Raw genomic sequence first — 26,045 nt, 5'->3', positions numbered from 1 at the left:
GATCAATATCTGTTTATCCTTCTTCTAACAGAAAAAATAATTATTGTTTATATATTATCTAAAGATATATTTATGAAAGTTAAATAAATCAAATTTTAACACGAAGACTCAGGTCAGTCAACTAGGTTTTAGGTGCTCAGACGAGAAACCAGGTTTAATTGGAATCACGGGACGATGAAATGAGAACTAATTCCTGCTTCCCAGCTTCAGTTAAAGCTATAGCAATGGTTCATGAAAGAAACATGGGAATGCAAGTCTATGCGTTAAAATACACACAAGTGTCCAATTCATCAACTCATCCAAATCAAAAGAGAGCTAGATAGATAACCCAAAGATGACATCAACGAGGTGCACTCAGAAGTTGTAGAGATTATCAGAATTATATTTGCTCCTGAAATTATAATGGTCGAACTTCGGATCACCATAGTCTCCCAACTTACTCTCAGCAGGTTTTGGCTCCATCCCTGCAGCTCCAAAAGCTACCTCTCCACTTCGATCACGGTGACGGTGCCTACTTCGTTCTTTCATGCTCTTAGAACCAACTTGAGTATATGGAGGAGGAGGAGCCTCACCTGATCCATAGAAATCAGCGTATTCTTGTCGCTTTGAAGACCGATGCTTGGTTGACAATGAAGGATCCTTCGTAATGGCCGATTTACTCTTTTGGAGTTTGTGTTGGATATAACCATCACTAGCATTTGTAGTAGGAGAATGCCGTGTTTCGGAAATTGGAGTAGCGGTTCTCTGCTTTTGCACAGGTGGGGTTGGTTCAGCTTTATCTTCAGGCATCACAAGAGAATCTTGAATTGGAGTGAGATTGTTCTTGGATCTCCCAGACTTGAAATTGAGAGGAACAAAGTAGAGAAAGACACTACCAAGTGCTTCAAATGCAAGTTTAGCCAAATCAATCATAAGCCTCCCAAAAGATGGCCACCCGGCATCTTGGTCCTCTTTCAGGCTCTCCACAATTAGAGTGGGCTTCTCTGTGGTGGGCTTCTCTTGAAGTTCGCTCTCAAAGGCTTGCTGCTGCTGCATTGGTACAAAGATGGGATTTAGCTATCAAAGCATAAAACAAGAAAGAAAAACACCAGTTTTCTTAACCAACAAAGATTCCCAAGGATTGAAAAAGATGATCAGCAATCATCTTCCATTGATATTCATTATAATTTAATTCACTAAGAACAAAACAATAGAATCCGGAATGATTTTCCCAATTATGGAATGTGTCTACAAACTATAACAATTCTCCGTTTCATAATACACTCTAATCCAATAGTGAAATAAATAAAATGTTTCCTTGAGACGGAAGTTAATCAAAAGAGTATCTTTGTCGCCCAACAGTTCAAAAACTGATGGTTTCTAGCAAAAACGTATTTGATGGATACACATCAACACACCACCAAATGGATAGGACTAGTTCATAGTGCAGTAATGACAATTTATTGGTCCTAACAATGTGAACGGTAAAGAGAATGACTCACCCTAAAAGGAGTTTCCAAACATGATAACACTCTATACCATCCTCTTTGAGTGGTATTTTGCTTATTAAGATTTTTTTGCTGTTGGTAAGTAAATGCAATCAATATATTATATAAGTGGTTGAGGTGGCCAAAAATAAAACTAGGGGTTAGACCAACGTCACACATGAGCTATTCTACAGACCAACTCCCATAGCCCCATGAAATCTCAAAGAAGACCCCTTGAATTCGAGGGCACTTCACCACATTAAAACAAAACCCAAAATAGACACTAAGATATCCTGCAAGGACAGCTCGATATTCTCGAACATTCTGCAATTATACTCCTTTCAAATGCCCCCAACCAACCACCAGAGGGATGAGGACCATAAAGTCCTGTCTGATAGTCTAAAGGAAGCACCCAAAGCCATACAGGACTCAAACAAGCACAAGACCGACTCAAGAAGGCATGATGAAACTACAAACAGAGATAAAACATAACTCCAAACATCTAGGGCCAACGCACAATGAATAAACAGATGATTCCATAACCCATACGAATGAGAGGATCCATCATTAGGCATCCACCCAAAGCCAGTCCAAACCAAGATTATTTTATTTATTTTTTATATGTATTATAATGTTATTTTTTCTAAACAAAAGAACATTGGCGGCATTTTACCAGAAATTCATAAAATAGCATGGTATGGGATTTACCTTCCTCGAGAAGATGGAAGATCCAAATCCCTGCTGGATCATGCATGAAACATATCCCACCAATACTGCACCAACAACCATAGCAATATCTGCTTGAAAGAATCCAAATAACATAGCAGTCAGATTTTGAAATTTGAAAAAATGTCATTTGCAATTGAAATGTGCCTTCTATGATGCTAGAACAGGTTTTACGTGATTGATTTTTGGTGAATATTATAACTCCTTCCAGTGTTCAAGCAACATAAAATAGTGAATTGGGAGCACTAAAGATAAACTAGAAAAAGACTAATCCTTAATAGCCACCATGAGAACCATAAAATCAACAAACCTTACATATCTTCCTACTCCTGAAATATCAAGAAAAACCATAAATCTGTAACTTCCCATCTTGATATCCTCCAAACCCTAAAGTCATAATCATTGATTGACAACTAAAACTGATATCTATTTATGCACCTTTCGCATTTTCTGTGATCTCTATTTTTTAAACTTCCTAGCGATCACAAGAGTTGTAGTTTAGATTTGTTGTCTTGGAATTGAGAAATGTATTAGTATGGTAATCATATTAGGATTAGTGTTGTTATCTTTATTATACTTCATGGGCGATGCAATCCTGTGGTTTCATGATTAGAGGGATGATTTAGGTATTGGAAATCAGTTCAGATAAATCTAGGGTTTAGAAAGGAGGATAATAGATTGTTTGTGTGTTTTGTACACATGACCCCTACTCACTTCTTATTTAATTGAAACAACTTTCATGGACAATAATGCCCTTACAAATCAACTTAAATGCTGAAGGGAATAAATATAAGATATAACAAAACATCAATAAGAGGATACCCATTCTCGTCATTTCATCGATGATTCTGATCTATAGGAGTGTCAATAGGCTTGGCACCAAGATTATATGTGACTTTGAAAGGATCAACTATATATTTTCTTTGACAGATAAATATCCTATTTCTTGATCTACCAAATTCAATTCCAAGAAAGTATCTGAACACCCCTAGATCATCAATTTCAAGTTCTCTTCCCAAATACTCATTGAGTTATTGGATCTATCATTGATAATGTCCTATAACAACAATGCCATCAACTAATCCACATACACTATAAGAGCTACTATTCCACTCTGCGAACGCTTGACAAATGACATATGGTCAGCTTGAATTCTTACGTAAACCATATTTTTTGAGGAATTACTATATGTGTCAAAACATGCCCTTGGCAATTGATTCAATCTATATCTTGCCTTCTTCAGTCAACAAATTTTCCTTTCCTATCAGGAAATTGCAAACCATGCACTACTTTCATACAAATCTCCTCCACTAAATCTCCAACAAGAAAAACATTCTTGACATCCAACCCATCTGATCCTACACAAAACAAGTGGGAAGGAAAGTATTGGAATGTGATGTCATGGCTTTTCTATACAATGCAAACAAAGGTCTTTTCTATTCTTTAAGGAAACGAGAGAGACCTGAGATGCACATGGTCAGCAGAACAAACAAATTAAGTCTAATCTACGATTGATGGAGTCTTCTTGTAAAGCACATCTCCTTTCTACTCCTAGATGTCAATAACTATGGTTGATATACCAATTAACCCAATGAATGTGATTTAATCAATATATCTATGAAGCAAAACTAAATGAGGTAACCTTGGACGTGCTTATTTCTTTTGCTTCTATTTTTCAGTATTTCACTCATCCATCGCACCAACCTTGCCTCAACATACATGCTACCTTGATTGCTAAACATTAAGTTCCATAAAGAATGGCTGAAATTATTGTCTTCTCACAAAAAAAAAATCCATAAACCAGAAGCACATTTTCATTTTGGTTACACAACTTTAACTCTATGACATTTAGCAAAAAAGAAAATTTCTATGAGCAATAACCACCTTAATCTCTCATTATTTATGGGTAATCGAATGAGGTCATAGCTCATAAGAAATTATTTATGGGACTCATCTGTCTTTCTAACAGTTGTTCTACATAGTCGAACAGTTACTAGTCCCTCAAACATCACTTCAAAAGGAAAAAATTTCAAGTTCATAAAAATCGTGAAGTTGTTGATTACTTGAGCAACTCATTTTATTGGTTTCTAAATACTAAAATACATACTTTCCATGAATGTCAACCAAGCCAACTCAACTAGCCGAGTTCCTCGAGTACTCAATAGCATTCTTAAACATTGCGAGTAAAAGTAAATGTTACAGAATTTATCCAAAAAAGGAGTAAATTTAACAGAGAACAATCATATAGTCCAACCAATTAAGCATTGGAGGCAATTAACTCCGTTTGATTGCTACCATTAGAATATATATTAAGATAATCAAAATATTCAAAACATCGACACAATATATACCAAGTTCATTTCATCACCGTATAAATCCTCCAAGACATGGTCCAATCGTTGTATCTTTTTAGTGCATTGGCTGCCTCAACATTATGTTATAGTGTAAAGATAGTAGTGTGCATCAGTATTCATATTGTGCAAATAAGATGGAGTGAGAGAACAAAAAAGGGAAATAGGCCTATAAATGGCACTTTTTGGAGCAAATATGATCTACATAGGGATCATATGAACTCCCAAGACATCAAAAATAGCCAAGATTATAAATTTTCCTGACACCAAGATTAGTAGCATAACATCTCCAGATCAACATTAAAGTTGGACATCAATTTCCAACATTTTGAAAGTCCATGCATTTGTTTATAGACTGCAATGGAAGGATTTATAGCTAGTAAAGCCAATCCAATAATTAACCGTACATGACTGAACAGGAGATATAAGGCCTACAACAAAATTTGGGTAAGATTGCAAATGAAGTTAGATCTTCATCACTTGAAAGATTAGCACACTTGTATGCAAGCAATATCCGAAACCTGGCTCATAGATGAAAAATCCTGAAACTTAATGATTGTCCTCATCATGTTCAGAAAATGTGCAGGGCAACACCAAAATTGGTTGGATGACTATATTGTCTGATTAATAATATTAGCAAAAGTATTAATACAAACATAACTAGGTTCAACCATGGACTGAATAGTGTAAAGTCACTAACACAGTTAACTTTGAACCAGTGACCAGAACTCTAGCTTTCCCACCATTCAAAATATACTTCTCAAGTCAGCTACAAGCATCATTTAATTAATTTATTCATATATATCACATAACAAAAAAAGAAATCATCCTAAGAAATAGATGATAACTGATGGATATATGGATACGTCAAGTATGACTAAACACTACTTCCCTACCAAACTAAGCATTATGTATGAAATGGGGTTATGTGGACCGAATGATCACCTGTCTATATGCTCCACATGTCCATGCGGAACCCAAAAACACGATCGGGTACCACATGGTTATAAAGCAGAAAATTCTAAGAACTTTGAAAAAAAAAAAAACTAACTTAAAATAAGACTTTGTTTAACAATTAGATTTTAAAATTTTGAATTTTTGCGTTCAACAACCGTCCATTTTATCAGTCTTAGATCTAACTAAATATATATATGAATTTTTTTTCTTCAAGCCTGATCTTAACCACTAATTGTAGGGGAATAAAGTGTCATTTGAACCAAAGTAGCAGTCCATGTGACCCTTGGTCCAGGCTTTACATGGTCCTTCAGTCCATACAAAACTTTTCCCTGTATACATATATGCTAGAGTTTAGAGTTTGCTCGTGCCTATAGCATTGGGGGGGGGGGGGGGGGGGGGGGGGGGGGGGGGGGAGGGCAGAGGGAAAAAACAATAGTGTGGACCACCCTCCATTGTGACGGAGGGGATGTTTATCTCTCACAAAACTGTAGGTCCAACGTTGTATTTTATTATTATTATATATATGACCATAGAGGTTTTGTTAGTAGTATTTTTACAATCATAAGCTGAAGTTGCAAGACGTTTCTCTTTAATCTCGAGTGAGCAAGCAATTAAAAACAATCAGTTTGGAGTCACAACCTGTGGTAGAAATCGAGCTATGCTCGAAATCACAATCCTCTTGGTTGAGAGCAATTTGCCGAAGAGCAGCATTTCCTCGATCAACAACTAACAATGAACAAGTACGTCCAACATATACCACGTCAAAATCGGTTGAGAATTTCGCATCCTCACTAGGTCCATCCCTGTATCCTGCAACATTAGATTTCCCTCCAGCAATCGTTGTCACACCTGCAAGCAATGTCCAGATTTAAATATTTTCTTTTAGCAGTCCCAATCCATAATTAAAATGCCCATTGTTGTCCCCCTTTCGAAACAACTTTGAACTAACAAGTGGTTAGTATCACACACCAGCTTCTCCTATTTTTCTGATGGCTAGATTTGAGGTGTCTGCAACATACACGTTCCCTTTATCATCCATGGTAACGCCTTTTGGATTTTTAAAACGAGCATCACTTGGTTTTCCATCAACATGCCCTGTGTAACCCTGAAATGACCCAGCAACCAATCTTGCCCTGCTATCTGCAAAACAACTCGAAGTCTAAATATTTAAAAGAAAAAAGCACACCCATGGATCACAATGATGAAGTATTTCCAGCTGACCCATATGGTAAACAATATCATATTGCAGACTTAACAGCTCATAAGAAAGTACACAAGACACCAACCTATTCTAACAAAGAAAATGGACACAATTACTCAGTATAGAAGTATCACCAAGAACAGGAGAAGATTCAGTATCACACTGTTCGAGGAACCCTAGATGTTGTCGGAGTAAAAGATCGTAAACAAGTAAACTACTGAAAAAACAAAAAAGAAATAGAATTGAAATCTATTTCTATTGACCAATCAGAAATTGCCTTCCAAAACTTATAACTGCATTAAAAAGTCCAATATATATGGATTATTAGACCTTTTGAATAAGAGTCAAGAAGATCTTATGAAAATTGAATATTTTTGCATATCAACAGCGAAAACAACTCACAAGTCTAAATATTAAAAAAAGATGCACATCCAAGGATCACCAAGATGAAGTATTTCCAACTGACCTATATGGTAACAAAATCAGATTTTGGACCTAATTGCTTATAAGAAAGTACACAAGACAACAATCTAACGACCTCCTAACAAAGAATACGGACGTAATTAATCGGTATATAAATATCACCAAGAACAGGAGAAGATTCCACCTTTTCAAAAAAGATATTAAAATTAAGAAAATTCCATAAAACAGAAGTAGCAAGCTTACATTGAGATAGTGGTGGAGTAATTCGAACGATGTTGCTATTCACGGCATCAACAGCGAAGAGTTCACCATCCTGGGATACTCGGATTGAATAAGGCACAACACCAAGTTCATTTCCTTCCACAACTGTCTCAACTAAATACCCATTCTCAAACTGAAGAACATTTCCATCTGTGCAAAAAATGACAAGCACATTCTCAGCTTCCCCAGATACCCATCAAAGTAAACCTTTATTTAATCACAAACAATATCTGGGTATAAAAGAAAATAAAAAATTTCAAACTGAAGAAATGTCACATACTCCCATACATACAACAAAACAACAACATAATATCAAATTCTTCAGATACCCATCGAAGCAAACCTTCAAATAATCACAAAACAACATCTTGGTACAAAAGAAAATTAAAAAAAAAATCAAACTGAAGAAATGTCCCCTATGTACAACAACAAAATCACAAATTCTTCAGATACCATCAAAGTAAACCTTCATATAATCACAAAACAACATCAGGGTATGATAGAAAACAGTAATTCAGCTTCAAACTTACCTGTTTGAGGTGCTTTTGGAGAAGATCTTGTCCATTTGAGAAAAGACGACAAGTGTTTGATCAAGGGTCCTAAAAAGGGAGGAAAAAAAAAAAAGTAAGATCAAAATAAAAACTGAATAAAAGAAGCAAATGTATTAAAATGAACAGATCAAAATAACCACACACACACAAAAAAACAAAGATTGGATTCCTTAGCTACTCACCTGCAGGAGTGGCTTCAGCTTGAAAATCAAGAAAAGGAGTGATGAAGGGTGTTAAAAATATAACAAAAAGCAGGGAATTTCTCATGACTCTCTCCAACCCAATTTCCAAAAGAGAGGAATTTTGTGAGTTAAAGAAGATTTAAGAGGATTTGTGTCTGAAAATCATGAGGGGGTGATAGAGAAACACTGTTTTGGTTTCAGTAGAGATGCAAAGTTATAACTTTTGTCACTTATTTCTCCCTACTTTCTTTCCAGCTGAGGTGAAAGGATTGCTTTTGATTTAATCAGATTCTAAGATATGTTCTCTCGAGAAAGGCAAGAGAACGAAAATGTACTTTGGGGTTAAATTTTAGGGAAAATTACTTAAAGGACCCTGGCTGAGGGACTTTTTTCTAAATTACCCCTGAGTTTTGGATGGTTTCTGAATAATCCATTTAGTAAAACTTTTTTTAATCTTTGTCGAGCTAGAGCTCACCACTTTTTATTTATCGTCAATATCAACATTTTTTATCGTAGAACTCAACATTTTTTTATTATTATCGAGGAGCTCACCAATTTTATTTAGAGAACCACTTTCCTTGCTAAGATAGCGAGGAAAAGGGGTTGCGAATCTTGATGACTTATTTTACAAATCTCGATGTCTTTTTTATGATGGATGAGACTTAATAAGGCCTCTTTTCCTCACTATCTTACTAGTAAGGATAGTCTAACTCTCTTGTTTATTGTCAAGCTCACCACTTTTTATTGTTGAATTCAAAAGTTTTTAAAAATATTGAACTCGACAATAAAAAATTGTGAATTTGATGTTGGTAAGATTCATCCATCTCGTTTTTCAATTAAAATACATGAAAAAATCGACTAAAAACTTGAGATAACGACTTGTCTAAATGATTTCAAACTAAAAAAGCCATCCTTGATCGATTTTTATCCAAAAATGAATTTTTTTTTGAAAAATCCCTAATTTTTACGTACGTCTTAAAAAAAACTTGAAAATGATTTTTTCTTCCTTCTTAAATCTTTTTAATGGAATGGAGTCTTCGAAGATCAATTGAGATATCGAAAATCCAATTTTTTGATTGAAAACGGTGAGATCAAATGATTGGGGCATTCAATCGTTAGAAATGTGGTGAATGAGGTTCAAGGATTGATTAGAAAAGAAAATTTTAGTTCGAAACTTTAAATGTATGACAAACATTTAAATTCATAAAAAATCGATATAACAATTGAGTAATATGTATTTACTATGAATAGCCCATGACATTGACTCATCCAAGACTTTGAGTCGTCTCACTTTTGACCGAGATTTAACACTATTTTTAAATGAACATTCCAGTAAGATGGAATTAATTTTTTTTCCCATATTCGATTTCATCTGTTTATAGAACACAAGTTATTCTCTCTATTGGACTTGTGGTTGCATGAATAAGATGTTGTGTCTAGTATAGATTTTGAGTTCAAATAGGATATTGAAAACAGAAAGTAGAACAAGTTAGAAAGAATTTATCAATTTGATTGGGTGACTGAAGCATGGAAAAATTATTGTTCTTAAAACTAAATTTGCCCCTTAGGATGATATCCATAGTGCAATTGGTCTCAGACGATTAGTTTTCAATATTTAACAATCACAAATTTGTTAATCGTACACTCGAAAGTAACACTACCTACATATTACATGCGCACAAACGTACTAAGATTTTTTGACAGGTTAACCCCAAACACAATGGGTTACAGTCCCATGATGCCTAGGTCCCATTAGTATGAGAGACTCACTCTCTTTCTCATTTACACTCAAACAAGTAGGAGAGTGAGAACATTTATAAGTTGAGCATAAGTCTTATATTTATCTGATGTGGGACTAAAGATTTAAAAAGTTATCTCTACAACTCTCAAGAGAAAATAAATCAAAGAATTTTTTACTTTTCAATAATCACAAATAAGAAGAATGCACTTTTAGTAAAGGTTTCACCAAAAATGAAAAAACACTACACCAACCACACTCAAAAGAAAAAGAAGGTCTTGAGTTCAAATTTTGCACCCAACAAAATCTAATAAATAATAGTAACTATGAATCCTATGACATAAGATACTTAAAAGACTAAATTATTGAATGAACAAAAAGTAGAAATAAGATATAAAGTTATTTGTACTTTTACATGTAAAGCCCCTATCGATATCATGTTAAATGATCCAATTGTATTTTTTGATATAACCAAGTATCCTTATAGACCATGGTTTTTAAACTCGGTATTCCGTATCGTCTCGTTCACCTCTGATATCGAGTTGACTCGGACGATACGTCTCGTTGAGTCGAGTCGTCTCGTTCGACATTGAAACAATGATTTTTAACCATTTAAAAAATCTGTAAAAATCTGAAAAATTCAAGAAAAATTCAGAATTGATTCTTATTAAAAAATGAACCCAAAAAAATATATAAAATTAAAAAAAATTCATAATTTACATATCAAAATAAATAAATTAAATATTTACATTGTTACGTTGCTTCATTTTCATTGCACAAGTGCAATAAACTTGTTTTCCAAACACAATATTTAAAAAGCACCAAACTTACCATTAAAAATATCAATTAAAACACTAATTTCAATTCGATAAAAATCGGTATTATAAAAATTGGATCGACCCTTATTGGAATTGGTTTTTATTCAATCTCAATATGATCCAAATATGTTTCAATTGATTTTCATCATATTATAAGTGTGATTTGACATATAAAATACAAAGAAGCAACATTCCAAAAAATAAAATACAAAGAAACTTTACAATTATGTAACACAATTGACTTATTTTCTCACATTTTATCGAATAGGGACACGATTGATCCATATTCCATCCGATAGGTTACTGCATCAAATTCTTATCGGATCTAATTTTTATTGGAACCCAAATCTTTAATCCATGTATGAAGTTATCTAATAGGCACAAATTGGATTTTGGATTGACAGCCAAACTATTTTCAGAACCCAAATCTTCAATCGAGATTTGAAATTATCGAATTTGAATGGATCGGATTTTGGACCCATTGATTGCCTTACTATTGAGGGGATCATAGTAATTTATGATCCTAAGTATCCGATTACATCAGTAATTAGCAGTTGAGAAGTATCCTATATTTGCGATTTAGGAAATGGCCCACAATTTAACGGTGTTGATTCAATGTGCATCATTGGTCCATCATTAATTTCAAAAATATTCGATAAAACTCGATTAACTCGGTTAACTTGGACGAGATTTTGAAAATCTCGTCCGATACAACTCGTTTGTCTCGCGAGTTAACGTAAAATATGTAATGTCTCGTATATCTCGTTCGTATCGTCCGAGTTTTGCGAAAATATTGTTCGAGATGCTCGCATATCTCACGATACGCGGTCGTCTCATGACTCATTGTGAGTTGGTCTCATTAGGCTGCGATACCGAGTTAACTCGGGCGATACGTCTCGGTCTCGGATGAGTTTAAAAACCATTTTATAGACAGCATCTGGCTTTGCCTAATCCATAGACCATGGTTTTGTCCAAGGATGAGTCCCGAGGCATGTGCAGCACCGGCACATCACACGCACCAGGTAAGTGAGAGAAACAATCCAATTGTACATATAAGTAGGATTGTCAATAGATCGGATCAGACCCAAACTTTGATCCATTGCGATTCAATAACTTCATGTTCGGATTGATGATTTGGATTTTGATAAAGATCCATTTCCAATATCTTGATGGATTGGATATATATCAACTATGTTCCGATCTGATAAAATGTTAAAAAAAATATAAATAATATTATTTGTTTGTTTAAATATATGAAGTTTATATATAGAGAGAGAAAGATAGGGAAGCGTTGGGAAGTCCTAAAAAGAGCCAAATATTGTGCCAAATATTTTTCAAAATAGGGGTTACAAGTTTTAGAATGGGCTGATTTTTTGTAAGGATGATCTCTATGGTGAAGAGACCATCCTCACAAAAAATTATTTCATTCCAAAATTTCTTAACCTAGTTTACAAGTTAAAGAACCGTGCACCATCCATATTTTGTAAATCACTTTTGACGGTGTTAGAAGTTTCTGAATGGGCTGATTTTTGATGAGGTTGATTTCCTTGTCATAGAGATCATCCTCACAAAAAATTAGCCAATTTCGAAATTTTGTACCCATACATTGAAAAAATATTTGCTCTCTTTTTAGGGCATCCGAATGCCACCCATATATATATATATATATATCAAATTGGATTTAGTTTGATCCGGACCCAATTTGATTGTTATTGGATTGAGTATGGATCTTAAATCCTAATATTGATACTTGATCCAATGTTTATAAGATCAATACCGGGTCGAATCCAATCCTTATTGGATTGGTTCCAAATTGGCTTTGATCCGATACAATCTAGACCCGATCCATTGACAATCTACATATACGAAAACAATGCAAAGGGCCTAACTTTATATATAGCCTTTTCAAACAGAGCATAAGTCTATTATGCAATTGAAAATACTAAAGAATAACTTATTTTTTGTCTGCATGAAAAAGAATCCTAAAATCATCAAAAATTTTGTAAGAAATTTTGTAAGGAAACAAATCATTTATAAATACAAGAACAATAAGCCAGTTCGGCACTCTACGCCTTTCCCAATTATCTCAAAGTTCTTTAATCTCCATGGCGAATTTATAGTCATCTATTCAACCAATCTTCAATCTATCAATTGATTTACTACGATTTTTACATTTTTGATGTGATCGCGAGGAAACGACATCTACGGTTTTGTGGGCACCTCTACGTTAGAAATGTAAAAAACCACAATAAATCCAATGTCACCCCAACACGACTTTATTTCTAAATCCAAAATTCATACCACTATGTGAAACTTGGAAAATTCGACATAAAAATTTGACGGGCCAAGGCTCACGAATTTTAAAAATTGAATTTTGACGGTTTAGGATCGTCGAAATTCTTGATGTTCCCAGATTTGATGGCTTAGAATTGTCAAATTTCTCTCATTCTTCATTAATTTGACAATTTCGACCCGTTGAAAAATAAAATTTGACAAAGAAAAATTCAATGCCAATTCAATCTCTTGGTCCGTCGAATTTTATGAAATTTGATGGTCCAAGATCATCAAATTTGGGTTTTTTTCACATTGTGTACATAGTCTTTCCACTTCTCAAAAAATCATACAGTCTTTGAGGTTTGAAGGTTTAAATGTCGCATATTGAATCTTAAGTTTGAAGATGAGTAATCTTGAAAATGAAAATTAAGAGAATTACTATTGGCACCCCAACTTTTAATTATGATATTCAAATATCTTAAATTATTTATCACACCCCAATTAAAGATTTTGACACTCTTCAAACAATACAAAAGTTTGGCTTAAATTATAATCTCAACCAGGGCTGGAGTCAATGACGGACGAGTGGGGGCTACAACCCCCACTGAACTTCCTGAATCTTTTTATATATTAACTCCCTGTATTTTAATTGATATTAGGGTACCTCCTTGGTTTTTCAAATGGACAGCATGCAAGCCCCCATTGACTTTAAACAAAATAATTTTAAGGCTGCAATTATAAAATTGCCTTACATTATCAAGTTTGTTATTGAACAAATCTTACTGATTGAATCATGCTAGCTTGACTAATTTAGTAAGATTTCAAATCTTACTTAGGGTTGTTGGGCACACGTGGATTATCAAATTGGCAATCCACCACCATATACATCTAGATTTCATGGAAAACTCATATTCAAACAGGGAAAAGAAAAACTTTTTAGTCTTGATCGAAGTTGTTGAAACTCGTCCAAGATCGAGACGTATCGCCCGAGTCATCCCATTATCGGACATGGACAAGACAGACAAACAATGCAAGTTTTTGACAAGATTTAAAACCGTACGTTCATTTTTCAAAATTTTGAACGAGACATCTCAAATGTATCATAAAACTCATCCGTGACTACTCGGTATCTGGCATGGATGAAATAATATGCGAAATCGAGTTTTAAGATCATAATGAAATTTTTTTTTTTTTTTTTTTCTAGAATTTTATTCAAATTGATGGGGTTAGTATCTACTTCAAGGCATGTTAAGTAAAAAAAATTAATTGCATCAATTTGAATTTTATGACATGAATCCCCACTTGAAGGTTTGCTAAATAACAAACTTGATAAAGTAAGGTTTGATGGGTAACAAGGTAAGATTTCTTTGAAGTTGTCAAAACTTCAAAGAAATTTTTTATAATAAAAATGCAACAATTAGGTGTGGCCGGTAAATCTCTCAAAAGATTAAAGAGTAAGGCTAGCCTTACTAAGGGTCATTGAGCTCACCTTATCCCATCCAAAAACAACATCCGATGCCATAGGGATAGAGAGGACAAAATTCGATAAACTTTGGGAAAAAAAAAAAAAAACTTAAAAAAGGTTATCTTTTCACTGTTAAATTTTAATTTTAAATTCAAGTATTTGGTAGGATTTCTGTAATTGTCCATATTCAAAATCTTATTAGAACCTCAAAAAATATTATTTTTTTGAAGAAAAAAAAAAATTGAATCTATCTTTTTCTATGAAATCTAGAGGGTTGTAGTGTTCAATTGCTAATTTGGTAATTCATCTAAAATCAACGATATTAAAATCTTGGGAGTGTTATAGTATTGTACTATTGGAGTATGGGATCATCACCTCAACCAATTCAAATCTATTATTCAAATTTCAAATAGTATTATTCTTATGGAGATTATTGGTCAATCATATTTTGTAGTAACAAGACCGATTGACCATTATTAGCACTTAGCCCCCACTGACCAAAAACTATGGCTCCGCCCCTAATCTCAATGTTACAAAATATTATAACACACGTTCAAACAATTTTAGTAGTTGTTTATAATTACGATTGGGTTGCTCGTATAAATTCAAAACCCAAAAATTAAAAATTTAGCAGAAAAAAAAATTGAGAAAGCTTTTGGCACCCCAACTTGTACATATTATCAACCATTCACTTATTTTCTCAAGTGAATATCCATTTTGTGTGTTGAATATGACGAAATTCCGAGTCTGGTACACTGTTCTTTTCGCGGTTGCACATGTTTTGGGAAATATTTTCATTATTTTTAATTGGGGTGTAGTAAGTAAAAGTTGGGGTACCAAAAGCATCTCTCAAGATTAAAGATGAAGATGATTAAACTTGAGGAATAAAAATCAACTAAAAATACATGATAAGTAGTGTTTAATTTAAAATATATAGTTGATATTGCCACGTCAACTGTTGCTTACGCCACACCAACTGCATGCAATTAAGAATTGGTGTGGCAATAGCAGGTTTCTTTGTAAAACACCAGCGTCAAATTAGACGGCTGACGTGGGAGGCAGTCTTCGCATCAATCACGAACCCTATTGAGATAGTTAAAGACCTAATTACCCCTCAAGAAGTGAAATGTTTTAGAGCTATTGAAGGATATTCTATGTACAAAACAAAAGTCTACAGAGGATATTTTATGGCTAAAAGAAAAGTCTCACGGTGATTTGTTTTCTTATATAAATAGTAGAGGATAAAAATAATTTGGTTTGAAGAAATTTTAGATCAGGAGAGATTTCAGATCTCCAAATTCGGATTCAGGAGGGTAAGTCTATGAATCTTCTTCTGTTTTTTTATTTTATTTGTTTGAAGGTTTTCAGATCTGATCGAATCTGCAAAAAATTTATTGAATCACTCACCATTATAGAGAATTTATTATTTTTTTCTTTAATTTTTGTTAGGTTGAATAAGATTGATTGATTAGGTTTTAGATCTGGAAATCGATAGATGTTTCAAATATTGAGTGGATCTGTTGAATAAGAAAACACCGCTCGCATGTAGATCTATGAATTGGTTCCCTTTGAATCCCTTTGTTTTCTTTTTTTAACATAATAGTTTTCTTTTTGAAGAATTTCTCTTGATGTCTGGTAGGTTAGGTTTGTTTTGTTTATCGTTTGATGGTGTTTTAAAAGTTTCTCTCTTATGGATTCTTTGATGGATGTGTATGCTTCCCTGTGACACGCTCCTTGGGGGATTAATTGGGCCTTTTAAAGGATTCAGTTAAAGGCACAAACAGAAACTTTGATCCGCATGCTTATCTGCAATTATAGTAGGAGTCGTCTATTAGAAGTAGAATTCTTATTTTTGCTGCCTTTGTTTGTTAGTAATTAGATTAGGGTTCGGACTTTGACGTGGTGGGTTCAAGTCCAACTTAACCATAAAATAAAATAAAAAAAGAAATAAAAAATAAAAGAGTTCAAATTTGATTCAGTTTCTATTTCGGGGAATCTATATAATCGTACGAGTCAGTTTATTTGAGTATTAGAAAAAAATTTGTTCTCTCTTCTCCCTTCTCCCTTCTTGATTTCCAGCAAGGTATCAAGGTCCTAATAGTGGTTCTGAGATTAGGACAGAAACATCAAAGAAATCTGTTGTATAGAGAGAGAGAAGTGTGGTAATTGTTTGTTGTTTACCATATGGAGCTATGTTTTTTTTTTTTGCTTATTTTGATGTGTTTTTCGTATCTTTTGGTGGTGTGGATAAGATTTTTGTTATTGTTTCTTTACTGTAATTTGAATTTTTGCCCCCCGTACATTGATTGAATTCTCCTACTTTGCCAGCTTTTACCCAGTAATTTGATTTCCCCAGCATTGTTATCTGCAGAGGAAATCCCTTACAGAGAATTTCTTGGCAGTTTCTGATTGTCGTATCTGGCCAAAAACTATTTTTCCTGAAAAAATTAACAATAATAATATGTCTTCTTGTGTGGAAGCCAATCCGAACAGGCCTTTTTCTCTTTTTATTTTTGATGATGATGATTTTGTTAATAAACCTATAGGTTATTTTATTTTTGTTCGTGTATTGAATTGTTTGTAAAGAGATAGCTGTCCTTAAAAGTATTGAGTTTATACTAATTAATAGTTTTCTCTTTAAATTGATGACAACAGGTTGGACTGATTTGATTTGGACTTTGGAAAATTAAAAATGGGAGGCGGATTTAGATTGTTGCATCTTGTCAGACCATTTCTGCCATTTCTTCCTGAAGTTCAGAGTGCGGACAGGAAAGTTCCATTCAGAGAGAAGGTGATATACACCGTTATCACCCTTTTCATCTTTCTGGTGTGTAGTCAGCTCCCTCTCTATGGCATACATTCCACAACAGGTGCAGATCCGTTCTACTGGATGCGTGTTATCCTCGCCTCAAACCGTGGGACTGTCATGGAGCTTGGTATCACCCCTATTGTGACATCTGGAATGGTGATGCAACTCTTGGCTGGTTCAAAGATCATTGAAGTAGACAACAGTGTGCGTGAGGATCGTGCGCTTTTGTAAGAATTCCCTTACTTATCTATGTTTTACTTAAAGTTCTGGTCCTACTTCCAAGCAAAATTCTAGTTATCATCCATTGTCGGAGTGGAGTTTACATGTTACTTCAGTTCTGATATTAACTGAAAAGCACTGGAATGCATAGAAGATGTAGTTATTATCATGTTAATGGGTTTTGTTAATATGTGCCCTAAACAAACCCCATGTTAATATTATATTTTTTCCAAGGTAAGGATATATCCATCTTTTATCTTCTACAACTACAATAGTACAAGTAACTTGTTTTTTCTATAATGCATTCTGCTTGACGTTGTCATCTTTTATCCTCAGAAATGGTGCGCAGAAGTTATTGGGCATCCTGATTGCTGTTGGTGAGGCGGTTGCATACGTTCTATCTGGAATGTACGGTAGTGTCGGCCAACTTGGAGTTGGAAATGCGATTCTAATCATCGTTCAACTCTGCTTTGCTGGTATTATTGTGATGTGCTTGGATGAACTTCTTCAGAAAGGATATGGTCTAGGATCTGGTATTTCCCTGTTTATCGCGACCAACATTTGGTAAGCTACTGATTCTTTTTCTCTCTCGTCACTTTTTGCATATGTATTTGGACCATGGTTTTAAATCTCGTCCGAGACGGATGACTTGCCGTAGACATCTCAGTATCGTCCATGAATGAGACGGATAGACATGGCATCCCACACCCATGGTTTTAAAACTCGTTTTGACGTCTTTTCTTGTCTTGTCCATGGACAAGACCGAGACGTCTCATTCAACAATGAGAAGAATGATCTGTGGTTTTAAATCTGGTTGATACGTTTGACTTGCCTATCTGTCTCGTTGGTGGACGCTACCGAGACATATCAGACGAGCTGTCTGGGTCTCAGACGAGATTTAAAACCATGCCCACAGCTGCAGAATCTTGCGAGATAAACGTGTGTTGACTGGGTCGATATTTTGAAAATCTCGGCGGAGTCATTAAAACTCATCCAAGTCAACTGAGATTTTGTATATTTTAATGAAAATAATTATTTTTTTAGAATTTTGAACATTTATTATCTAAATAAAATATGATTTTACAATAAACATTTGCTAATCTACCTTATTTTATAAACAAATTTATAATTATTTTCATGTAAATATATATGAATGAATAATTATGAATGAAGTTAAATGATTTATCTTGACCGAGACAATTCGGTCTCGTCCATGGACAAAACAAGATGTCAAACCATGATTTGGATGTCAAGTATCTAAATTTGTTTTTTGTTCTTGTAGTGAAAACATCATTTGGAAGGCATTCAGCCCCACAACTATCAACAGTGGGAGGGGAGCCGAGTTCGAAGGTGCTGTCATTGCATTGTTTCATCTACTAATTACTCGAACTGACAAGGTGCGTGCTCTTCGGGAGGCTTTCTATCGGCAGAACCTTCCAAATGTGACGAATTTGCTTGCTACTGTCTTGGTCTTCCTAATCGTTATATACTTTCAAGGCTTCCGGGTTGTTCTGCCTGTGAGGTCAAAGAATGCCCGTGGACAACAAGGATCATATCCTATCAAGTTGTTCTATACCTCCAATATGCCCATCATCCTATTATCTGCACTTGTTTCCAATCTTTACTTCATTTCTCAGGTACTAGATCAGAATTTTCTACTCTCTTTGTAACATTTGAAATTCAAATCGAAATTGAAATTTGAAATATCTGTTATCATTTCTATATCTATGCAGTTGCTGGATAGGAGGTACGGTGGTAATTTCCTTGTGAATTTGCTGGGTAAGTGGCAGGAATCTGATTACGGTGGTCAATATGTTCCTGTCGGTGGTCTGGCGTACTATATCACTGCACCGTCAAGGTGACTAGAACCTCATGCCTTCCCTATGTTATTATTTTTTGGGGATTATTGTTGGCGAGAATATAAATTTATTGTACTCACATTCCAGTGTTCTATTCTCACTTTGTGTCGTGAACTTGTGATCATTCTTTGCAGCTTGGCGGATATGGCAGCCAATCCTTTCCATGCTTTGTTCTATCTCGTGTTTATGCTGTCGGCTTGTGCTCTGTTCTCAAAAACATGGATTGAAGTTTCTGGATCCTCTGCTAGAGATGTGGCTAAACAGCTCAAGGTATTTTCATTTTTTTACCTATACTTTTGTTACATTTCATTCATTCCATCACGTTAATTGATGATTTTCTAGTTAAGTCAATTTGGTATTTTATGCATTAATTATTTTAGGGTCTTCTGATCACTTGAGTGCATAGACAAAGGTGCTCATCCTATAAAAAAATGAAAACTAGGCACACAAAGGGTGACATTTCAGTTCCACATAAATACCCATTAATAATTTGCTAATTTGCTCAAAGTGAATTTGGTGATTAAGATCGGTATTTTTTTCCTAAAATATCTTCTTTTAAAGAAATTTCTGTATTTGAAAATTCCAGAACAGTAGAAATTTGTCCGTAGGCCCTAGAAACTTCTACTAGCAAACATCTACTAAAAAAAAAAAAAAATTCAATTCAAAAGAAACTCTTACTAGTTTGAAGTTATGCCATGAACCATTCTCCCATAAATTATTATTATTATTTTTAATTATTTTTTGGTGTTGGTTGTACAGGAACAACAAATGGTAATGCCTGGACACCGAGAGTCCAATTTGCAGAAGGAATTGAACCGATATATTCCCACTGCAGCAGCCTTTGGTGGTATGTGCATTGGTGCATTAACTGTGTTGGCGGATTTCATGGGGGCTATCGGTTCGGGAACTGGAATTCTTCTTGCCGTCACGATAATATATCAGTACTTTGAAACATTTGAGAAGGAAAGAGCCACTGAGCTTGGCTTTTTTGGGCTTTAATTGCGATTAAGATCAAGGTTGCAGGGTATTTTAGCTTTTGTTTACTTCTTGTTTTCCAATGGGGAACTAATAGTTTGGAGAACATAAGGATTTAGATGGATACGGATGGGCGGCCTTTTCAGGGAAAAAATTCAAAAAGAGAACCTATTTTGTTCCCTTTAATTTAGTTGTTTTACTTATGAACACTGGAGACTTGTAGAGTTCAAACTCATCGGAAACAGTGAGGATCTTTTTGTGTTTTCTACATTTCTTCTTTCCTTGTTTCTTTTATAAAGATTCTCATGTTACTGCTTGAATTGTATTTCTTTATTTAGTGTTTGGAGAGCATTCCCCAAGCTTTTTGCGCTCAACAGTGATTTTGGAATTCAAATTTTAATGTTTTGTAATAGTTTGAGAAGCATTTTCTGATGTAGGATTTTTCCAATCCTAACTAGAATTTTAGTAGGATTTTTATTACATAATTACGTTAAGAGCATAATTTTTTTATTTTTTTATTTATTAATTTTTAATATTTATTTATTATTTAAATTATAATTAAAAGTATTTAAAAGTATCCGATTTGAATTTTAATTTGATTAGAAAGTAAGTATTATTTAGTATTGTTAATTTTTAATATTTTAATATTTAAATAGGATTCTAAATTAAGATGAACTTATCTATATAAAGAATTGTAAATCCAAAAATTAATAAACAATCAATCAATTTAATTATTTTTTCTCTTTTAATTATTTTTTAATTTTATATTTTTTTTCTTGTGAATTAATTGTTTATTTATCAATTGAATTTTATTAATTAAAATTTATTGATTCAAATTGATTATGAATCTTTCATCGATGACAATATCTTAACTTTTATCGAATCCATTGATTCATACATTTTCATTAAGTCACTTTCCCGTTAAAGTTAAGAGTCAAAAATAGAGGAGGAAAGCAATGGTTTCAGTGAAAAATGTTGTGGGAAGGGCAAACGTTGGAGTTGATTGTCCTTTCTGTTCTTATTGGATCAGATGACTATGTAGAGTCTAGATTGACGTCTTTATTTGGTCCAATGACACATCAACCTTATGGATGTCTTACATTTGTTTTTATTTTTAATTTTTTTAATCCTGAATTTAAAAATACAAATTCGTGCATGTGTTATTGAAGGAGAAACATTTTCCTTATTTAGTAAAGATTTTTAAGCTTTACTTATGGTCGTTTTGTTCAAATGGATTACCACATTAGCAATCCAATGCCACAGACCTTCTAAATTTCATTGAAAATTTTGGATAAAAAAAGAAAAAAAAATAATTTCTTTTGACTTAATCCAAGATTTTGAAAATTGATAAATACAAAACTTTCACCTTTGTCCTCTACAACCCCTAAGCGTCAGATCGTGTTTTTTTTTTTTATGTCACAAGCCTCATTAAGGCCAGCATATATGGAATCCCGAGTGTAAATTGACTAGTGGTGCATCCTCTAAGCTAAACTCAGAGGCAACCCGTTTGGGACCACGAGCACATATGAAATCCCAAGTTTAGTGTAAACTGACTACCGGTGCATTCTCTAAGCACAAGTTGACAAATATCAACATCCCTGTGGTGACGAGGACAGCTATGGATTTGAAAATCTATAAAAGTTGGGGTGCCAATGGTAGCTCTCTCTTAGATTTCTCTTCTTTTAGATTAGGATTTTATATTAGCCTAGTCCTTATTGTAAATTGTTTGAATTAGTGTTAATTATGTTTCGTTACTTCGATTAATAACTTAAGCCAAATCTTTGTAATGTTTGGATAGTGTGTTCTAATCTTTAACTGGGGGTGATAAGTAATTTAATAAATTGGGGGTGTGATAAGTAAAAGATTTAAATGATTTGAGTCGTTCAAAACAAAAATCACTCGGAAGAGTGAACTCGGAAATAACGGGTTTTAAGGTTTTAAAATGATGTGTTGGAGTACCAATCCGAGTAAATTATGCATACGCCTTTTCTAAGACATCTCTGTTTCTATTCCTCATTAAATCAGACTCCTCACAGCCCAATTTCCCAACTTTCTTCTAAAAGTCCAGCTAAATTTAGAGACGATTTCTTTAATCTATGCTCCAATGGTAGCTTGAAAGAGGCCTTTAAACTATTCTACAAAGAAATCTGGTCTGACCCATCTCTGTTTTCTCACCTCCTTCAAGGATGTATACCCAACCAATCTCTATCACAAGGCAAACAACTTCATTCTTTAATAATCACCTCTGGTTGTTCGTCCGACAAGTTTATCTCAAATCATCTCCTCAACGTCTACTCCAAATGTGGAGAATTACAGACTGCAATCACATTGTTCGAGATAATGCCGAGGAAAAATATCATGTCTTCAAACATTTTGATAGGTGGGTTCATTCAAAATGGTGATTTGGAGAATGCCCGTAAAGTGTTTGATGAAATTCCTGAGAGAAACCTCGCGACATGGAACGCTATGGTTACTGGTCTTACCCAATTTGAATTTAATGAAGAGGGGTTGGATTTGTTTTCTCAGATGCATGGAATGGGACTTCGGGCCGATGAATTCACATTGGGTAGCGTTCTACGAGGTTGCGCAGGTTCTAAAGAGCTGAAACTTGGGAAGCAGATTCATGCCTATGTGATGAAGTCTGGCTTCGATTTGGATTTGGTTGTTGGAAGCTCTCTGGCTCATATGTACATGAAATGTCGAAGGATAGGAGATGGGGAGAGAATATTTGAAGGGATGCCAATCCATAATGTAGTTGCCTGCAATACCCTTATCGCTGGGAGAGCTCAAAATGGGTATTCCGAGGGAGCTTTAGATCAGTTTAATTTAATGAAAATAGCGGGACTAAGACCGGACAAAATTACATTTGTGAGTGTTATTAGTTCGTGTTCGGAATTAGCAACTCTTGGACAAGGTCAGCAGATTCACGCAGAAGCAATAAAGTCTGGGTCTGATTCAGTAGTGGCAGTGCGAACTTCATTAGTTAGCATGTATTCAAGGTGTGGGTGTTTGGAAGATTCTTTGAGTGTTTTCACGGAATCTGAAGATAATGATGTTGTCTTGTGGAGCTCAATGATTGCAGCCTATGGCTTCCATGGGCAAGGCCACAAAGCGGTTGAGTTGTTCGAACGGAAAGAGAGGGAAGGATTAGAGCCAAATGATGTTACGTTCCTTAGCTTGCTCTATGCTTGTAGTCATAGCGGATTGAAAGAACGTGGAGCCGAATTCTTTAATCTGATGGTAAACAAGTATGGGGTCAAGCCTAGATTAGAGCACTACACTTGTATGGTTGATCTTCTTGGGCGATCAGGCTGTTTGGAAGAAGCGGAAGCTTTGATCAGATCGATGCCCATAAAACCCGATACAATTATTTGGAAGACTTTGTTATCTTCCTGTAACATTCACAAGAACTCGGATATGGCACGAAGGATAGCAGAAGATGTGCTTAAGCTTGATCCTCAAGACTCTGCACCTTATGTGTTACTTTCGAACATACATGCTTCCACGAGTAGTTGGGGGGATGTTTCAGATGTAAGAAAAACTATGAGAGATAGGAAGGTGAAGAAGGAACCTGGGATAAGTTGGTTGGAGGTGAAGAATCAGGTTCATCAGTTCTGTATGAGTGATCGATCTCATCCAAAATGGATGGAGATTGATGGGTACTTGAAAAAACTGACTTCTGAGATGAAAGAACGAGGTTATGTGCCCGACACTAGTTCGGTATTACATGACATGGATGATGAGGAGAAAGAGTACAGCTTGGCACATCACAGTGAAAAGATCGCTATTTCATTTGCGCTCCTTAGCACTCCACCGGGTGTTCCAATCAGAATCATGAAGAACTTGCGTGTCTGCAATGATTGCCACATTGCGATTAAATTTATATCTGAGATTACCACCCGGGAAATTATTGTTCGAGATGCTAGTCGGTTTCATCATTTCAAAAATGGGAAATGTTCTTGTGGGGATTATTGGTAAGCTAAGCCCTGCACTTCTTACAATCCAGTTTTGATGAAGATACTTTTTTGTTTTTTTTTGGTCGAGGGATCATTGTTATTGTTTCTTTATTATTCTTGGTACTTTATTTGAAGTTAAAAAAAAAAATTGAAATTTTTGTTACAATTCTCAACATAAATTTCAGCAGATTGCAGTTTTCTGCAATGTTTTCAAGCAGTCTGGATAGTCTTTGTTGATTGAAATTTTCATGGAGATGCTGGAATGGATGAGCTGAATAGAGATAAACTCATTATGGAATGCATTGTGAAAAATGTAGCAGTCCCGATATGCAATAGATTTTACTAAAAAGTCAAGTTGGATGTTAGGCCATACCATTTGTGGCTGCGGTTAGAAGGATTGTGTGGATTAAAGGTCTTATTGAAGACCCAAAAGAACGTGGGTTGTGGTAAGGATGTCAATGGGTACCCGATTACTTGATGTATTGGGAACTAATTAGTTGGTTTCATGGATCCGTTCATTTTTGGGTAGCCATCTTAGAGATCCCTTAAGAATTGGGCCTCAGTAAATGGGTAAGTGGCAAATCTTTAATGAGTACGTAGATTTTATTCGCATAATTTATTTATAATTGGATAATTATCATTTATTTTGCTCTATTTCGCTCTATAGGTGTTCTGAATGATCATAACATGGGTTAAGCTTAAGTCTTTTGCACCTCTAAAATCATTAGACTCGGCAAGCATACATGAGAAAATCTGTCATGAAAATACCATTCACAGAATCCTAGTAGCGTGGAAGATTTGCAACACAAAGGATTCAATAATGCCTCAGAATTGATCTTTTATGCCTTTCAATAAAAACTTAAAAACAGTATCTTATTAGGTACCCGATGGGTATCAAGTATTTGCAAGGGAAGTTATGGCTCTGAGGGTCTCGTACCAAGAACTGGAACCGACAATAAGTGAAATCGATGTTTTATGATATGTGGGGAACCCAACTGAGTCTGACCACACTTGAACAAAAGTCATGGCTCTTTTTTTTGAATAAGTATAATATATTGAAAAAAGGGGAAACAAGATACAAAGAGGCCGAGAAAGCCTCATAAAGAGCTACAAAAGATAAAGAAAGCTACACCATCAATGATTACAAAAAGTATCCCATCTAAAAACAAAATCGTCATAAGTAATCCCCACGAAATCTATGTTCTGATTGGACCAAAAGTATAAAAGGCCCAAGATCTCCAAGAAACCAGCATGAGAACTACCGATCTTATTATTGAAAACTCTGTTATTTCGCTCATTCCAAACCCCCCAAGCAATTGCTGATGGAAGCATTGTCCACAAGAACCGTTTTCTGGTATGAAAAGTATTACTGTTCCACTCAACTAGCAACGAGGAGAATTTACGAGGGAAGACCCAATTAATACGGAAAAGATCTAGGAAATTAGACCAAATATAATAAGAAAAGGAACAATGAATGAAAATATGATCAACTGATTCCCCTTCCCTCAAACATAGGGGACAACAATTGGGAGTGATCCAACCCCGAACGATCAAATTGTCCAACGTAAGGATCCTTCCAAGAGAAGCCAACCAAACAAAAAAAGAGATTTTAGAGGGAACAAACTTATACCAAATGATGGAACTCGCTGGAAATCGCTCTGCAAAAGGAGTGAGCCACTTATGAAAAGACTTGACAGAGAATCTCTTATCTTTAGCCCTTATCCATTCCCATTTATCCTGTTCGCTCTCGTTGAGATGGACAGTATATAAAAGATCAAGGAAAGATGTCACATCGGTTAATTCCCAATCATTAA

At 34.8% G+C, this 26,045-nt stretch overlaps 3 protein-coding genes across 4 annotated transcripts; 2 read left to right on the top strand and 1 right to left on the bottom strand.

Moving 5' to 3' along the window:
• Positions 1-180: 180 nt before the first annotated feature.
• Positions 181-8,409, bottom strand: LOC147411125 (NHL domain-containing protein). Of its 2 annotated transcripts, none has more exons than XM_086444784.1 (7): positions 8,119-8,409; positions 7,916-7,984; positions 7,368-7,535; positions 6,470-6,640; positions 6,140-6,349; positions 2,175-2,263; positions 181-1,029 (listed from the first exon to the last, which is right to left on the bottom strand). In XM_086444784.1, exons 1-7 carry the CDS (start codon positions 8,201-8,203, stop codon positions 355-357), a joined length of 1,467 nt encoding a protein of 488 aa, XP_086300910.1. In that variant the 5' UTR covers positions 8,204-8,409; the 3' UTR covers positions 181-354. The 2 variants fall into 2 exon arrangements, with proteins under 2 accessions (XP_086300910.1, XP_086300918.1); XM_086444792.1 differs by having other exon boundaries at positions 181-1,026.
• Positions 8,410-15,569: 7,160 nt separating this feature from the next.
• On the top strand, positions 15,570-20,595 carry LOC147411124 (uncharacterized). Its single transcript, XM_086444753.1, has 7 exons — positions 15,570-15,726; positions 17,069-17,449; positions 17,778-18,005; positions 18,724-19,078; positions 19,175-19,299; positions 19,435-19,570; positions 20,060-20,595. Exons 2-7 carry the CDS (start codon positions 17,106-17,108, stop codon positions 20,297-20,299), a joined length of 1,428 nt encoding a protein of 475 aa, XP_086300879.1. The 5' UTR covers positions 15,570-15,726; positions 17,069-17,105; the 3' UTR covers positions 20,300-20,595.
• A 1,355-nt stretch (positions 20,596-21,950) lies between these two features.
• Positions 21,951-24,462, top strand: LOC147411123 (pentatricopeptide (PPR) repeat protein). The gene has a single exon (XM_086444745.1). The coding sequence runs from the start codon at positions 22,250-22,252 to the stop codon at positions 24,251-24,253; it is 2,004 nt and encodes a 667-aa protein (XP_086300871.1). The 5' UTR covers positions 21,951-22,249; the 3' UTR covers positions 24,254-24,462.
• Positions 24,463-26,045: the final 1,583 nt, after the last annotated feature.

This window comes from Akebia trifoliata, chromosome 1 (genome assembly GCF_017979445.1).
Source record: "Akebia trifoliata isolate Shusen 1 chromosome 1, ASM1797944v1, whole genome shotgun sequence".
Lineage (NCBI taxonomy): Eukaryota > Viridiplantae > Streptophyta > Magnoliopsida > Ranunculales > Lardizabalaceae > Akebia > Akebia trifoliata.
Note: the sequence above shows the minus strand (reverse complement) of the source record. Positions and strands in the feature narration are given on the sequence as shown.

Bases quoted from the DNA above. Each gene is read 5' to 3' on its own strand.
- LOC147411123 (XM_086444745.1), top strand. From the start codon at position 22,250: ATGCATACGCCTTTTCTAAGACATCTCTGTTTCTATTCCTCATTAAAT.
- LOC147411124 (XM_086444753.1), top strand. From the start codon at position 17,106: ATGGGAGGCGGATTTAGATTGTTGCATCTTGTCAGACCATTTCTGCCA. The intron at 19,079-19,174 runs GTACTAGATCAG...ATATCTATGCAG, and splicing joins ATCTTTACTTCATTTCTCAG to TTGCTGGATAGGAGGTACGG. The intron at 19,300-19,434 runs GTGACTAGAACC...CATTCTTTGCAG, and splicing joins TATATCACTGCACCGTCAAG to CTTGGCGGATATGGCAGCCA.
- LOC147411125 (XM_086444784.1), bottom strand. From the start codon at position 8,203: ATGAGAAATTCCCTGCTTTTTGTTATATTTTTAACACCCTTCATCACT. The intron at 7,536-7,915 runs GTAAGTTTGAAG...TTTTTTGCACAG, and splicing joins TCCAAAAGCACCTCAAACAG to ATGGAAATGTTCTTCAGTTT. The intron at 6,641-7,367 runs GTAAGCTTGCTA...GTTGTTTTGCAG, and splicing joins TACTCCACCACTATCTCAAT to ATAGCAGGGCAAGATTGGTT.